The sequence below is a fragment of the Plasmodium coatneyi genome, chromosome 8 (genome assembly GCF_001680005.1).
Source record: "Plasmodium coatneyi strain Hackeri chromosome 8, complete sequence".
NCBI classification, from domain to species: domain Eukaryota; phylum Apicomplexa; class Aconoidasida; order Haemosporida; family Plasmodiidae; genus Plasmodium; species Plasmodium coatneyi.
Genome location: NC_033563.1, coordinates 1,476,087 through 1,490,973, shown reverse-complemented (window position 1 = coordinate 1,490,973; position 14,887 = coordinate 1,476,087). Strand labels below are relative to the sequence as shown.

Sequence of the window (14,887 nt, the reverse complement as noted above, 5' to 3'; positions counted from 1 at the left end):
TATATACTTTCTAAACCTTCATATTCCTGCGTACCCCAGCCAAAAAATCGCATACTTTTTTTTTTTTTTTTTTTTTTTTTTTCTCACTTTACCTATTGCGCGTATAAAAAATAAGCCTTTGTTACTTCTTACATTTTTACGTTTACATATAGCATCATCCGCATTATCTATCCATGCATACATTAATCCATTTATTTAATTTTTTATTTTTTTGACCAATAATATTAAAAAAAAAAAACATATACAAAGAGATAAGTATATTATATACAATAGCATTGTTTGTTCATGCGTTATCACCAGATTTAAGTGTACATATGTATATTATACGAATACAATTTTTATATACCATGTAAATTTTACAAGAAAAGTAAAATATGCGAGTGAACAGTATGTTCGCGTTACGTATACATTATATAGGTTGTTAATTTACGTACTTGTTTTTTTGAAAAGCAAATTTTTCTTAAAAGGAAAAAAAAGTATAAGGGAAATTTTTACAAATGTGACTATGTGACTACTACGCGGGTTTTAAAGCTTTTTCAGCTCCCCCTACAATTCGTTAATTGCAGTTGACCCTATACATTCGTACGTTTAGTATCCATACATTCACCGGCACCATATCACCTACGCGCGATGCCAAAGAGTCAACGTTGCGTAGCACTACAAATGAGAATACGCAGTACTTTGTAACGTACCGTTTGCGTAGCTGCAGTAGAACATGCACAGAATGTGATCCAGCATTCGAACGCCAGCCACGCATGGTATTATACCAGTACCACTCACGTTTGTATATATGCGCCGTAGCAAATATATGTACAGGACGCAAGCATATGTTTTGTACACGTGCATTTGTTCCAAGATAAAGTCGAAAAATTGTAAGTGAACTGTGGGAAAAAGAAAATAAAATATCGACAGGAAAAATAAATTATTCTATTTGTTTAATGCAACATCCCCTATTGTTAACCGCCTTTTCGTTACTTTTTTTTTTTTTTTATGAAAATACATATATGCATATAAACGCGTAATCGTACAATTGCGCAAACGTAAACCCGCGTTAATCTCCTACATCCTCATCCTTTGTGTACATAATTTTGTAGAAAAAAAAAATGTTAAACCATTGAATGAAGGAGCATGCATCAGTGACCTCCATCGTCATATATATATTTACACATTTTATTATATTCATGTTACTGTTGTTAAGAGTATGTATTGAAAGAGAGAATCAAAAATGAAAATATAAATTCCTAACACACGCTGCCCCTCCTCACCTATTTGCTGTTATAGTCATTTCATGTTCAGCGCAGTTTTTCATTCTTGAAGGAGTAACTGTGTTTGTGTGTTTGCCTGTTTGCCCCTTTGTGTATTTTCATTGTTATAACCCCCTCTGAGAAAAAAAAAATATTGTGCGCAACATTTTCAGTCCCATTTGAACGATTTGAAATTTAAATCCATTTTTGAGAGGACCGTTACGCAGTGACTCCGCCGTTTGAAGTGTGACCGGGCTTGTGGGGGATGTTCTCGCACGCGTGCTTGTATAGATTCATATATTCGTATATATAAAATATATACATACGCTTATAAATACACCTAGATACTCCCCAACATACGTCGAAGGAGTTGCATATCTTATGTGAGCACACCTGCGCATACATATAGCGAAAAAGCAAGTTATCCCTGCCTCCCAGAAAGCCAAAACAATATTTCTGTTGGCTGTCATAAGGCAGAAAATTATCCGAACAGGAAATAGCGAGGAAGTATCCACGCGCTTATCAATTTATCTGAAGGAATCCAAACGTTGACAAGTAATTTTGCAAAAAAAAAAAAATAACAAAATGAAGGAGAGAAAAATAAAATATATGCATATATTTTTTTCTGCCCTTTGACCCCATTGCTTCATATGTATATTTAAGTTTTTCTCATACGGTGTGAGAATCTTCTCATTGTGGTAGCTAACCCATTGGAGGCAGCTCGGTAGCGTTCCACACACCTGAATCATACTCCAATCGACATTCCCTCTTTGAACCCCTCTTGCAGAATGAACTTCATCACCCGAATGGGAAAGAAAGCCATGGCCGCAGCGGCGTCTGTGGTTGAAGAAAAGCCAGTCAACGAAGAGAACGTGAAGGAGAACGCCGTAAAGGAAAAGAAGCAGACGGCTCCCAAGGCGACCGAGAAGGGAGAGAAAAATCAGAAGACCCCAAAGAATGAGAAGAAGGTGACTCCCAACACGGGAGGCGAAGGAACGGCAAATGTGCAACTCAACGGAAGCGTAAACAAAAAGGAAAAAGAGGTGGATGCCAAGAAGAACAACAATGCGAAGAATAACAATGCGAAGAACAACAACGCGAAGGAGAACAACGCCAGTGGTGCGAATAACAGTAACGCTGAGCAGAACCAGAACACGCCAAAGAAGAAAAAGAAGGTGAACAAAAATAGCAAGAAGGAGGATGCTCCAGTGGGGAATATAAACGAGGAATCCATGGAGGAGGAGAAGGTGAACGAGAGCCCAGCGCAAGGCAAGGCCAAGGGGGCGAAAAAGACCGACGGGAAGAAAGCGGATGAAAAGAAGGCAGATACGAAGAAGGTGGATGAGAAGAAAGCCGCTGATGTGAAGGCCGATGCGAAGAAAACCGACGTGGTGAAGGAAGAACCCAAAGACGAAGCGAAGAAGGACATGAAAAAGGAACTCAAGCTGAAGGAAGATGAGAGGAAAAAAATCGAAAACGATTTAAACAAAAAGTTTCTAAAGCTTAGCAAACAGGATAACAGTAAAAATATCAACGACAAAATGGAGGCAGAAGTGAAGAGGAAGGCGGAGTACGAAAATTTAATCGCCTCAATCAACACATCCATTGCGAAAATAAATGCACAAACGGCGAGACCAACAAACATGAAAATGTCTTCTGCAGATGTAGAGAATAAATGCAAAGAAGCTAAACTGAAGAAGAAAAAAATGAACCCAAAAAATGAAGAAGAAATGGAAGAAGTAAACACGTACATAAATTACCTAGAGGAACAATTAAATATAACGAAAAATTACGAAAATTTTAAAAATTTCCAAAACAGGTTGATCACCTTGAAAAAGACATGTGAGGAAAAGTTAAAGGAGAATGTGAAAAGTATGTCGGAAATTAAAGGCCAAGAAAAGAAACTACGATTTGTTGATAAAATAATAAAATTTAAAAAAGAAAAACATAACGTAACGATTGTGGAGGCGGACATCACGAACAAGGAATTTGTCATGGCTAGCGATAAATACAACCAGCTAATTAAGCCCTTCAATTTTATGAATAAGATACAGAGCAAATATGTTGTATACGTAGACAAAGTGAATAACAACAACTTTGAGAATAAAGTGTCCTTGCTCATTTCAGGATGTAAGGAGGATATAGAAAATTTCATAACGCATGTAAAGAATCTAGACTTGACGGAAAAGAATTACTTATATATGCCTAATAGGACCTTTAAAGCTATGCTGAATATGCATGAAGGTAGCTTTAAAAAAATGGAGGAAGAGACAAATGTGTTGCTGCACATAGATAACGACACGTTGTACTACTGCGGAATGAAGGGCGATATAGAAAAGTTGAAGGAAATAATCGAAAAGGCAAGCAATGAACAAAGTGCCAACACGAAGAATATTTCCAAGGATATCAAATTGGATTCTGTCCTGGGAAGAGGATTCAACAAAAGTTTACTAAAAGGAATAGAGGTTAAAACCAACACATTTATCCGCATGAACTACGATCCTAAAACTTTCGAAGCGTCGGCAACCATTAAGGGAAACAAATCGAGCGACATAGAAGAAGCAGAGGAAAAACTGAACGAAATTATTAAAGGATTGGAATCCAAATTTATAGAATTCGACGAAAGGGAAATGTTCAACCTGTACAAAAAATGTGCCTACGAATTGAATGACATAAAAATGAATTTAAACCTTTTCGTTGTGCGTCATGATAATGGTATTAGCTTGGTAGGAAAAGGAGAAAATATTCAAAAAGGATTGGAAATTTTGGACTATGTGAAAAATATCATATCCTCTAAATCGGTGAAGAAAAAGGTAACTGAGGAGGAGGCCTACCTATTCAACGCCAACTACAGAAACTACATAAAAGCACAAACTGGCGCGGAGGTAAAAATATTTAACAAAACGAATTATAAAGAATTAAACATAAGTGGAAATAAAAATGATATAGATAATGCGTTACAACTAATCGATGAGTTACTGGAGAAGAGAAAATGTGTGCACGTTGAAATTACTGAAAAGGTCATTGCCATGCTGTTATCATCCAAAGCGCAAAAAATTAAGGAAATTGAAAAAGACACTTCAACAAGCATTCAGATAAACAAAAATAACCACGTTGCACAGATTTATGGACATGAAGAAAATATAGCCCTAGCTAAGGATGTTTTGCAAAACCTTTTACAATCATCGTCCGATGATATGGAAGAAAAATATAACCCCAATAATAATTACATCACCGTCGAAATGGTTGTCGATACAGAATACATTGGAAGCATTATTGGAAAGAAAGGTAGAACCATTAATAAAATCCAGGAAGAAACATTTGCCAAAAAAATACACATCGATAAGGATAGTAAGAAGGTCCTAATTCAAGGAACACCCAAAACGGTTGAGGCGGCACAGAAGGAAATTTTAAAAATTCTTAACAGAAGTAAGGAAGAAAATGGCCAGTATAATAACTACCAAAACGATCGTTATAAAAACTTCAGTCATTCGTTGACACCAAATAGGAGGACCACCTACCATAGCAGCAGCAACAACAACACCAGGTCAGGCAACAAGTCTTCTTACCGACCCGATTCGGCCAAAAACGGCGTCTACATAAACACGAATGATGAGAAGGCCTTCCCCAGCCTCCACGACGTCAGTAACATTCAATCCAGGAAGACCAAGAAGGCCATTAACCAGGCCAACGTGAAGAAGCAAGACGAGGAGCAGCAGGCAGCCGAAGAAGCGGCGGCGGCAGCGGCAGACAAGCAGTAGGCGACCAGGCAGCCATGCACAGTTGCATCTTTCATTACATCCTCCCCTATAGTTACGCCTTTCATTACTTTGCCCACTCCAGTTACAGTTCCCCTTTTGTTCGATACGCATATGCGCCAGTATATATGCCTAGACGGTGCGCCCCCACGAACAGGCACATATAAGTGCCAACTCCTTCCTACGTATATATGTGCAAGCAAGTACATATATTGGTGTGTGCGAGCGTACTATACCACGAATATTTGTATGCTTTTTGAAGTTTAAATTGTATGTGCGCCCAATTCAACAATTTGACAATTCAACGTATACATGTGTATTGAGCGATTGCAAGCGCGGCGCCCAGTCACGCGAATTAAGCGAAGCAACAATAAAAATATATATACATATATATATGTATATAAAAGCGAAAAAGTAAAAAAAAAAAAAAAAAAATTAAAAAAACAAAAAGCAAAAAAAAGCAAAAAAAAAGCAAAAAACGAAAAGTTAAAAAAAAGCAAAAAAAACAAAATAAAAAAAAAACAAACAAACAAGGCGAAGAGACGCTGAACAAAACAAAACACACGCTCCATTACAACACACTATATACCATATGCTCGAATGACAGAAAAGTCACTGTACCCCTTCGACCATATGTAAAAAGCGTGCACACATATGTATGTATGCTCCATTTTGCAATCCCTTCTCTTGTATTGTTTTAATTTTTAACATTTAAAATTAAAGTTACACATAATTTATTGTAAGTTCATGTCCCAAAATAAAATTTATTCTCGTCCATTTTAAACTTTTAGACCATTTAAAAAACTAAATCATTTTAAACTAAACCATTTAAAACGAAACAATTTTTATCATATGCATTAGAGCTTTCCAATTGGTAATTGCTCCGTGCAGGGGTAAACATAAGGGGGAGCCATCGCACTGGCACGTCTGTGCGTTTATGTATACTTACTGTTTGCTTCCTCCCACCTCTGAAATTATGCCTGTACATGCCTTTTAAGCAATTGGCATAGCTTCTCGTTAAGTGTGTCCATTGCGCAGCGGTTTATACATGGCCTTACTGTGCATTATCAAAACCGCTTCACACAAATGCGCCCCTTTGTAGTCGTACAAGTGATGGTAATCCTGCGCTTAATTTCTCACTCAAAATGAAATAACCCCTTTGGGAATATTCACGTGGGACGAAAAAGACGAATGGCGCAACTTTGCGTAGATCGCCCGTCTACACTGATAATTAATTAACTCTTAAACAGCGCCTCATTGGGGCTTGGCTCAGATTGTCATATCTTTTCTTTTCCCCCTCCACGTTCGAAACGCTGTATGTAAACACCGCATATTTATTTTTGCGTGGACACAAAACCGCTATAGCATTTACGGCGTGAAGTTTAATAACGTCGGAAAGGTCTACCTCCATAAGTTGCAAACTTTCCAGTGAAATAAAAAAAAAAAGTTTCATTTTTCTCGTTTTAATTTGGGGTTTTAAAAAGTGGAAAGCTTGGCATACATCACAATATAAGTAATGTGCCCAAAATGAACTACAAAAAAAAAAAAAAAAAAAAAAATGAACTCCCTGGGGAGTAAAAGGACAAACGCTTGAAAAGGGGTGTCCAACAAAATGACAAAAATTATAGAGCGAGGAGACTATGCAAATATAAACATATAAGAATGGATTAAATTTTAAGCTTTTTCACTTGCTACTCTTTCGTTTGTTGAAAATGTTTTGTCAATATCATCATCTTATCTGTGGCGTCATGCAGACCAGACAGAAAATTGTCCTTGTCCCATCTGCTCCACTTCCTGCTCATCTTGTTCAGGCAGAACTAAACGGAAGAGGGGGAAAAAAAATGAACACATAAACATGTGTGTTGGGATGACTCGTTTACAGAATGCAACAGAACAAAATGGAAACACAAAAAATGCAGTCAGAATTTTCGCACCCCCTATGTACGCTCAGCTGCATTGTTGTGAAATTTTTTGACCATTCTCTTTTTCCCTCGCCGCGCCAATGGCAAGTGTACGTAACATTTTACATGCCCCTTTTTAATCGCTGGGCATTTATGTAGCAACGAAATGCACGCCGCACACTGGACACCGCAAGTGGGTCCACTCATTTGCTAGACGTGGAAAAGACAAATCATTCAGCGGACGTGACAGGTCACCTCGAAACTACTCACCTCGAAGTTCGAAACATCCGGAACGTACTTGGACGACTTCAGTGTTTTGATAATATTCAAATATTTGCAAATGCTGTTTAGCAAATGCTCCTTGTTCAAATGGAAGCTTTTGTAAAATAAGTATGCGTGCGCTAAAAATTCTGTAAAAGGGAAATGCCCAAAGGGGAGTGATGTACCGATCGGTTCGATACAATTTCGTTCAGGCGACGTGTCCTCAATATGCACATCGCTTCTCCATTAATGAGCGTTCTTTACAGACCTCACGTATTCACTCATAAAATAATTAATAAAAAAAAAGGAACGCAGTAACATGGGATTGTGACCCCACCTCAATTATGGGAACTTTTTTTTTTTTTTTTTTTTAGTGATTACTTATTTTGTTCTTTTGGGATAACTCCTCCAGGTGTGCAATGTACTCCCTGCCGTATGGGCTGACCGTGATGTCGTCGCAGTTCTGCAGGTTGGTAGGTACATGCACACATGGGTAAGTGGGCACGCGGAAAAACAAATGGATTGTAATGTGGGAAAATGCACACAATACGCACAACGCTCCCGCATCATGTAGGTGCTGCAGAAAACCTCACCTCAACCACCGACGTCAGATAGACAATATCGTCATAGAGGTGGTTCGTCAGCAGCATGGGCCCCGTGTACGTAAGGAGGGAGAAGTCCTCTTTGTAAATTAAAAATAATTCGTCAATTTTTAGGAAAATGTTGTATAAGTCGATGAGGAATTGCATAAAAGTCTGAAGGGAGAGAAGGAGAAGAATAAAACGCGTGGGTCATACACACTAACGTAATTTCGAAGGGGAAAATAGCCCCCCAGAGATAAGCGCGCAATGCATATAGGTAACTATTTATTTATCCTTCCATAAGAGGAGGCCTATTTATAATGTGGCAACCTACCCGTCTGCTAAAGCTGGTGTTGTAGTCATTGATGTTTCGAAAGAGTTCCCGATATTTCTCCCGCTCCTTCAGTTTCTCATTTTCTATTTTGGCTAGCGTTGGGAACACTTCATTCCTGACGAAGAGGCTTTTCAGGCGAAGCAAAGGAGTACACACATGTATAAAAATTTACATACATTAAATTCCACGCGAAGGATGGGAATATTTCTCAAGACAGTCATATACATATAATATAGCAAAGTGGGGAAAAAGTGGACGAAAAAAAAAGGAGCAAACGTACAAATTATCATGATAATTATATCCATCCTTCACGTTGTAGTTAATATTATTTTTGTCTGGCCCACTGCGTTTTCTATAATCTTTTATCCTCTGCAGTTGTATTTCCCTATAGTTCACAAATTCCTTCGCTTTCAGATGATACCTAATTTTATGCTGCACATTTTTTTCAATAAAAAGTATGTTGCTGTTCGTGTTTCTTCTGTGTACTTCATAACATATTTTTGCGTCATGCACATTACAAAAGATGGTGATAGCTGCCAAATAGGTTAGGATAATCTTAATCATGTTTTGGCTTCGCATAGGTTCAAACTATACCACTATATATCACCCTCCTGCGAGAAAACTGCATCATTTTTATTTCTCATTTTTTGCACATGGGAGAGAAAAAAAAAAAAAAAAAAACGCGTTTGCACCTTGGTCATATAAAATGGTTTGAAGAGTGAATGCGCAATTGGCGAGCTTCTCATTTGGCGAACACGCTAACGTGAAATTCCTAATTTTAACCGAGTATGCATCCACCATTGGGGGGAAATTTTCCAAACCAAGTGCATATTTTGCAGTGCGCTCCTGAACGCGCTTTTCACCCAATTTTCATCGCCTCCTTGACCCATTTTTAACGCGTTTTTGCGTTTCATTCGCCATAGCGCACAGGCAGGAGGGGAAAATCCATCCCTCGGTGCAGCGCGTAAAAACGCGTTTCACATTTACATGCATATGGAGCATGCCAAACATAAACGCTCACATGAATACGTGCATATGCCTTTTTTGCATACGCCATTTGACAGTTCGTCATTTCCCCGGATGCATGTTCACCCATTTTTGCGTCCCCCCTTTTTAATTTTACCCGTGGCCCATTAACCACTACCCGTCAGCTGCTAGCAGCTACCAGCTACTCACCCTTCATTCATTATCCCCTCGTTTGTTGTGTCCCCCGTCCATATTGCTACACTACGAATACGCCGAATGAACAAAATGTTGTAAAAAAAAGGGAAAAATAAAATGAGGAAAATGGTAGCATAGCAAAATGTGACGAAACAAACAAACAAAAAAAACACTACATAAAGTGAAGCAAAATATGAGGGTATAACTGTTTATATATATATTTTTTAATGTGTTAGTAACCTATTTAGTGATTACCCTCTACGTTTTGCAGCTTAGTGATTTTTTTTTTTTTTTTTTTTAATACCCATGTGTCATGTCCCATTTTGGCAACAACAATATTCAAGACTTTTTCAGGTCTACAATTTGACAGTATTTGACACCCCTTTTTTTTTTTGTCACAGTTTTGCAACCCGTACTCACATCCCCGCTTGGACAACATCATTCTGCATCCCTTTTTTTTACGTCGGATGTTGTCTTAATTTTTGAAATTTTGTAAAAAAAGAGGAAAAAAAAACATTTCTGCTGGTATATATATATATTTTTTTTTTTTTTTTTTTTTCCTCGAAATAATGAAAAAATGTGCAATTAACTTTTCGCTTGCTTCTCAACAAAGCTAATTCGAGCGACATCTTTCTTCGAATGTATATTCATGAGAGAAGAACGTGAAGACGTATAACTGAAGTACCTGTCCCGACCCCTTGAAACGTGTTTTCCCAAATAAAGACATATAGATAAATAGGAAAAAACACACAAGCGGTTACTAACATAAGTATATACACACACGCATGCTATACCTGTGTACGTGCCGCTAAATTCCAGGATGGACGATGAAGCGATAAATTTCAAAATTTGCAACTTAGTTAACCAGAGAAAAGAACAAGCAAAGCACACGAGCCAACACTTCTTCAGCCAAAACGAACCACACAAGAAGAAGTTTTATGCTAAAATTCATCAGGCCCACCAACCAGATCATCACCAAGAAGATTACGTCTTGGCCAAGGAAAGTATATCAGACGAATATTTTGCCATGCTTAAGCCGAATGACAAGGGGCAGAAAAATCCAGCCGTTAAAAAAGATGACGCTGTAGGGGAAAGTGGCGGGGTTTCGCCCCAAGGGGAAGAAGTACCCTTGGAGGAGGGAGAACCCCTCACGGAGAACCATGTCCAATTAAATGACGGTCAAGCGATGTATCTCCAAAATGATGGACCCCAAAATTGTGACATAGAAAGGTGCAGCTCTGCAAACTGTTCTACACTCACCTGCAATGAACCGTGCCGGTGCGCGCAAAGCCCCATCACGGAGAAACAGCCCTTCGGGGAAAAAGGGAAAAAAAACAAAAAGGGAACCAACGTAAATTACATAGTTCATTATAACAGGTATAAACCGACGAGGGTACCTCCCACATTTAACAAAGCCAAAAGTAATAACCCCCCAGTGATAAAAAAAAATAAAAATCAATATATAAATTGCAATTTCAGATATTATGTGAAGGAAAAAAATTACTTAACACAAAGCGCAGATGAGAATATAAAATGGGAACAGATCGAAAAAGTGGACTACATTGTTTTTGACAATACAACGTTAACATGTCCTATATGTTTGGAGGACAAAATAATTTCGCCCAGAATTACCAAATGTAGACACATATTTTGTTTTTTCTGTATTTTAAAATATTTCATCGATGAAAAAAAAAACATGTGGAAAAAATGTCCCATTTGTTTTGAAATAATAAATGAAAATGACCTAAGAGCAGTCAAATTTCACTACGTAAAAAATTACAAAATCAATGACAGTATTAATATGTGTCTGCTCTACACAGAGGATAAAAAAATCCACCTAAAATCGGACAGACTGTATTTCAATAACACCTTTAAAGTAACAAATAAAAATTTTGTCAAAAATAATAAAACAAACGATTATAAATACATTCTTAATATAGATTATATGAATAAAAATTTAAGTACCTTTTGTCAAAATCACGCAAATAAAATTTCCAAATTAAACCTCAATTTGGGAATTCAATTTTCAAAACTTTTTTATTTATACAATCCTCTCTCCATATGGATAAAAGACCTCCACATCTTTAACTTCATTCTGACGAATAAGAAAATGCACTTGTTCGCGTCAGACGAGAATGTCATACAGAAGGCCATAGAAAATATTAAGTTAAAAATGAGTGAGTATTTAAATATCCCCATTGAAAAGGTGAATCCTGAACTGTATATGGATGAGGGGTCCTTTGACTCCTTTTACCTTTATGACAATTTGGCCCACGATGTTTACGTAAGTTTGTTTTCCCTTCGCCAATTGCACATTTACTGATCATATGGAAAAGGGTGAAATGGTCAAACCTTCATTTGGTTGCCACGCAAAAGGCGTTTCACTAGTATATCTGTTTCTTCCTTTTTCCCAACACAGGATAGCATTGAGCAAATAAAAAATGAAATGAAGATCGAAACGGAGCTAGCCAAGAACCAGAAATCCCCACCACAGGAGAAATGTCCACTCGGTTCAGAGAAGCCCACCGGTGAAGGTTCCCCGGAAGTGAAGCATTTAAACCGTTCGTACAAAAAGGAAAATAAAATAAAAATAAAAATTTGCTCATATATGTGTACGCTTGTAAACGAAAGAGCAATGACCAATTTGGTGACAACCAGTTAAAGTGCTTGAGCTATTTATGCATATACCATGTGAAGTTTATTTATTTGTTAATTTTCTTGTTTTCTCATCCCCCCCCTGCAGAGACCTACTTCTACCAGTGTATAGATGGGCAATGCATATTCCTGGACCCCTTCATTTTGAAGTACTCCCTCCTCACATGCGTAACGCGCAAATGCGAAATTTGCAAATGTGTAGTTCATTCTATATACGTCCCTACCGTACAAACGCTTGCATGTGATGATGCATGTTAAAATGGCTAGCTTAGATTGACCCCCATCGGTATGTTTACTTCCCCACCTACCCCTCAGCTTACTTTTTTTCGAGTGTGACAACTCCATGAACAGGATGCCCAAGTTTCTCTGCAACAGGCAAATCACCTACATTGAGACCTTCGTGTTGGATGAAAAAATCAGAAAAAGGTAGCACAGATGGATGTAGTGAAAAAGCATATCCATGAACTTTTTTTTCTGTATTCCCACCTTTTTAACGAATTTTTGTGTTTCCCCCCCAGGCACGCCATTTTGTCCCACCTGCCGCTTGGCGTTAACGTCCTGTTCGTTTCGTTCAACATAGGTTAGTTCACGAGGCCCATTTTTACACACCGCCATTTTGTGTACCCGCCCCATTTTTCCCACACATGTGTGTGTAAACTGCACATTTTCTTTTTCCCTGCACAGATGATCTCCTATCGGAAAGGACCAAAACGCATTTTTCGGTAGGCATAAAGAAAAAGCAGCAAAAGTGAAAATGCCACTTTTTTTTTTTTTTTTTTTTTTTTTTTTTTTGTTTTTACATTTCCTTCTTTCAATTTATGCTTACACATTATAGAAGGAAATATCTGAGAGGAAGAAGAAGCACCATTCTATTTTGAGAAAAAAAATGGAGGAGGAGAAATACTTTAAACTACTAGCCGTAATAAACGAAAATGGAAAAGAGAAAAAAAGAAGCGAAGTGGACAGAAAAGAGAAATAAAAAGAAAATGCATCTCCATCTTCACCTTGCAAATCGCACTTTACACCCTTATGCAAACCTTGTAGGAGGAAGAAATAGACAGGAAGGAGAAGCGCTACTGGAATTTGCCCAGCAACACTATAAACATACAGAGCGACACCATCAACATAAGTTCCAGCATATTAAGGTAGGCTAGCCACACGGAGGGGGAAAAAAATATTCGAATGTGCAGCGTCAGCGTTCCGGTGACGAACTGTGCTGTTACAAACATGCCATACTACACTTGCACAATTAAATACACGCATGTTCGAATACTAACGGGCATCTGCCGGTGTCTACCTGCCTAACTATTTTCAAGATATTTTACATTTTGCATAACTTTCTCCTTTTTTTCTTTTTTACCCTTTGATGACGCCACTTTTGGAAGGTATCGAAACTTGTTGGACGAAGAAAAATATCTGCACGGGGAACTGGACGACGACTTGCTGGTAAAACAAAACGAACATGCGTTTGTAGAGCAGCTTTTCGCAAATGTAAATTTGGATGATCAACCTGGGGAAAATAACACAACGGGGGGGACAAATAATGGGCTAAAAGGGGGACCAAAATGTGGTCCAAAAAATGACCCCCCCGTAAATTGGGACAACACCGAATTGATCAACGCAGCCGATCCGAACGTCTGCCACATTCCAAAGAGAAGTTTTCTTGAAATAGCCAAACAGAAAAGCGACGCGGGTGACGTTAAATCAGAAATGGGGAAGAAGAAGGAAGAAATGTTGTCCATTGGTTCCGGATCTGTTCACGTCAATCTGATTGATTTGATAAGCACCAAAACAGCTAAAAAGAAGAAGAGAAAATAGGGCCTTTTTTTTTTTTTTTTATTTTAAACGTACAATTTTCCGCCCATGGGTTAAACTCACAAAGCATACAGACGAACATATAACTGTTCATTAGTGTCAATCCTTTATTTTTATAAATGGCCAATTTATGCGTATCAGTGGGCATAAAAATATTTATATGAGCGCAGACACAATGCAAATTCGTTTGTTCTTTGCACCTTTAAACAGCCGCATATGTCACCATATTTCCACCTTTTAAGCATTCAAGTTCACGTCGCATCCGTGGCTGTTTTGTCTGTTCCGCTTGTGTGTCTGATTTACCCTTTTGAAAACTATATCAGTGTCATTTTTTTTTTTTTTTTTTTTTTTTTTTACCATTTTTAATTTCTTATAAAAAAGTAACGCCCAACCGTTTGATGATTTTTTTTTCTGTTTTTTTTTCCTCCTCATAAGTTTGTTCGTTGCATAAATTTTTCTCCGTTTGGAGGACATTTCCGTGTTATTAATTGCTCCTTTTTGAACAATTGTGTTGATATGTGTGTATGCATTACCCGCGTGTGCTTTTTTTCGTGGGAGGCATTACGTGCACCCAGACCGTAGCTCACAGAATTTGCTTTCTCTTTAATTTTTAAATACGCTGGGAAATCATTTTAAAGAGATCATTTTTTTCATGCATAATGGGACAACTATCAACACTGCTTAATTATTGGATAAGAAGGGGGGACCTCCAAATTTTTGCCACCCTGTGCAATTAATGTCTTCTTGATGATGCGCCATGCAGTTTGAAGCGTTACATAGGGTGAAGGGGTAAGCACCCTGATAAGGAGCATAAACACACAGGGGGATAACCGATCCTCACCCGAATTGGGGCAACCCCCCCGCAAGTAACAAATAGACACAGCGACGGAATGAATTTCCCCCAATTCGGATCCGAAGCTACTAAAAATGTCACCTCACAGAAGGGCAAAAATGATAACTACCTAGTGTTTATTCACTTCCGCCACAACCAAATGGAATTGGCTTCTAAAGGGTACAAGTTGCACAGCTTTTTTCTCGTGCAAAACGGTACATTTTTTACAAATGCGCAATTCTCCCAATGAGCAAAAAAAATAATAAATCGTGTTGTCACCACTACGTGCGGGATGCACAGTTGGCTTTAAAAAAAAAAAAAAAAACAGCATATGTGTGTACACAC

At 38.0% G+C, this 14,887-nt stretch overlaps 3 protein-coding genes across 3 annotated transcripts; 2 read left to right on the top strand and 1 right to left on the bottom strand.

The window, feature by feature from the left end:
- Positions 1 to 2,032: 2,032 nt before the first annotated feature.
- PCOAH_00022310 (Qf122 antigen) lies at positions 2,033 to 5,005 on the top strand (the record flags this gene model as incomplete). Its single annotated transcript, XM_020059038.1, has 1 exon — positions 2,033 to 5,005. The coding sequence occupies one exon, from the start codon at positions 2,033 to 2,035 to the stop codon at positions 5,003 to 5,005; it is 2,973 nt and encodes a 990-aa protein (XP_019914620.1).
- A 1,688-nt stretch (positions 5,006 to 6,693) lies between these two features.
- Positions 6,694 to 8,741, bottom strand: PCOAH_00022300 (Uncharacterized protein; the record flags this gene model as incomplete). Its single annotated transcript, XM_020059037.1, has 6 exons — positions 6,694 to 6,819; positions 7,174 to 7,313; positions 7,546 to 7,627; positions 7,758 to 7,919; positions 8,080 to 8,206; positions 8,360 to 8,741. 6 exons carry the CDS (start codon positions 8,656 to 8,658, stop codon positions 6,694 to 6,696), a joined length of 936 nt encoding a protein of 311 aa, XP_019914323.1.
- Positions 8,742 to 10,060: 1,319 nt separating this feature from the next.
- On the top strand, positions 10,061 to 13,713 carry PCOAH_00022290 (Uncharacterized protein; the record flags this gene model as incomplete). The annotated part of the gene is made up of 9 exons (XM_020059036.1): positions 10,061 to 11,524; positions 11,660 to 11,801; positions 11,984 to 12,044; positions 12,211 to 12,321; positions 12,414 to 12,475; positions 12,580 to 12,617; positions 12,731 to 12,814; positions 12,940 to 13,040; positions 13,281 to 13,713. 9 exons carry the CDS (start codon positions 10,061 to 10,063, stop codon positions 13,711 to 13,713), a joined length of 2,496 nt encoding a protein of 831 aa, XP_019914483.1.
- Between the last annotated feature and the right edge of the window lie 1,174 nt (positions 13,714 to 14,887).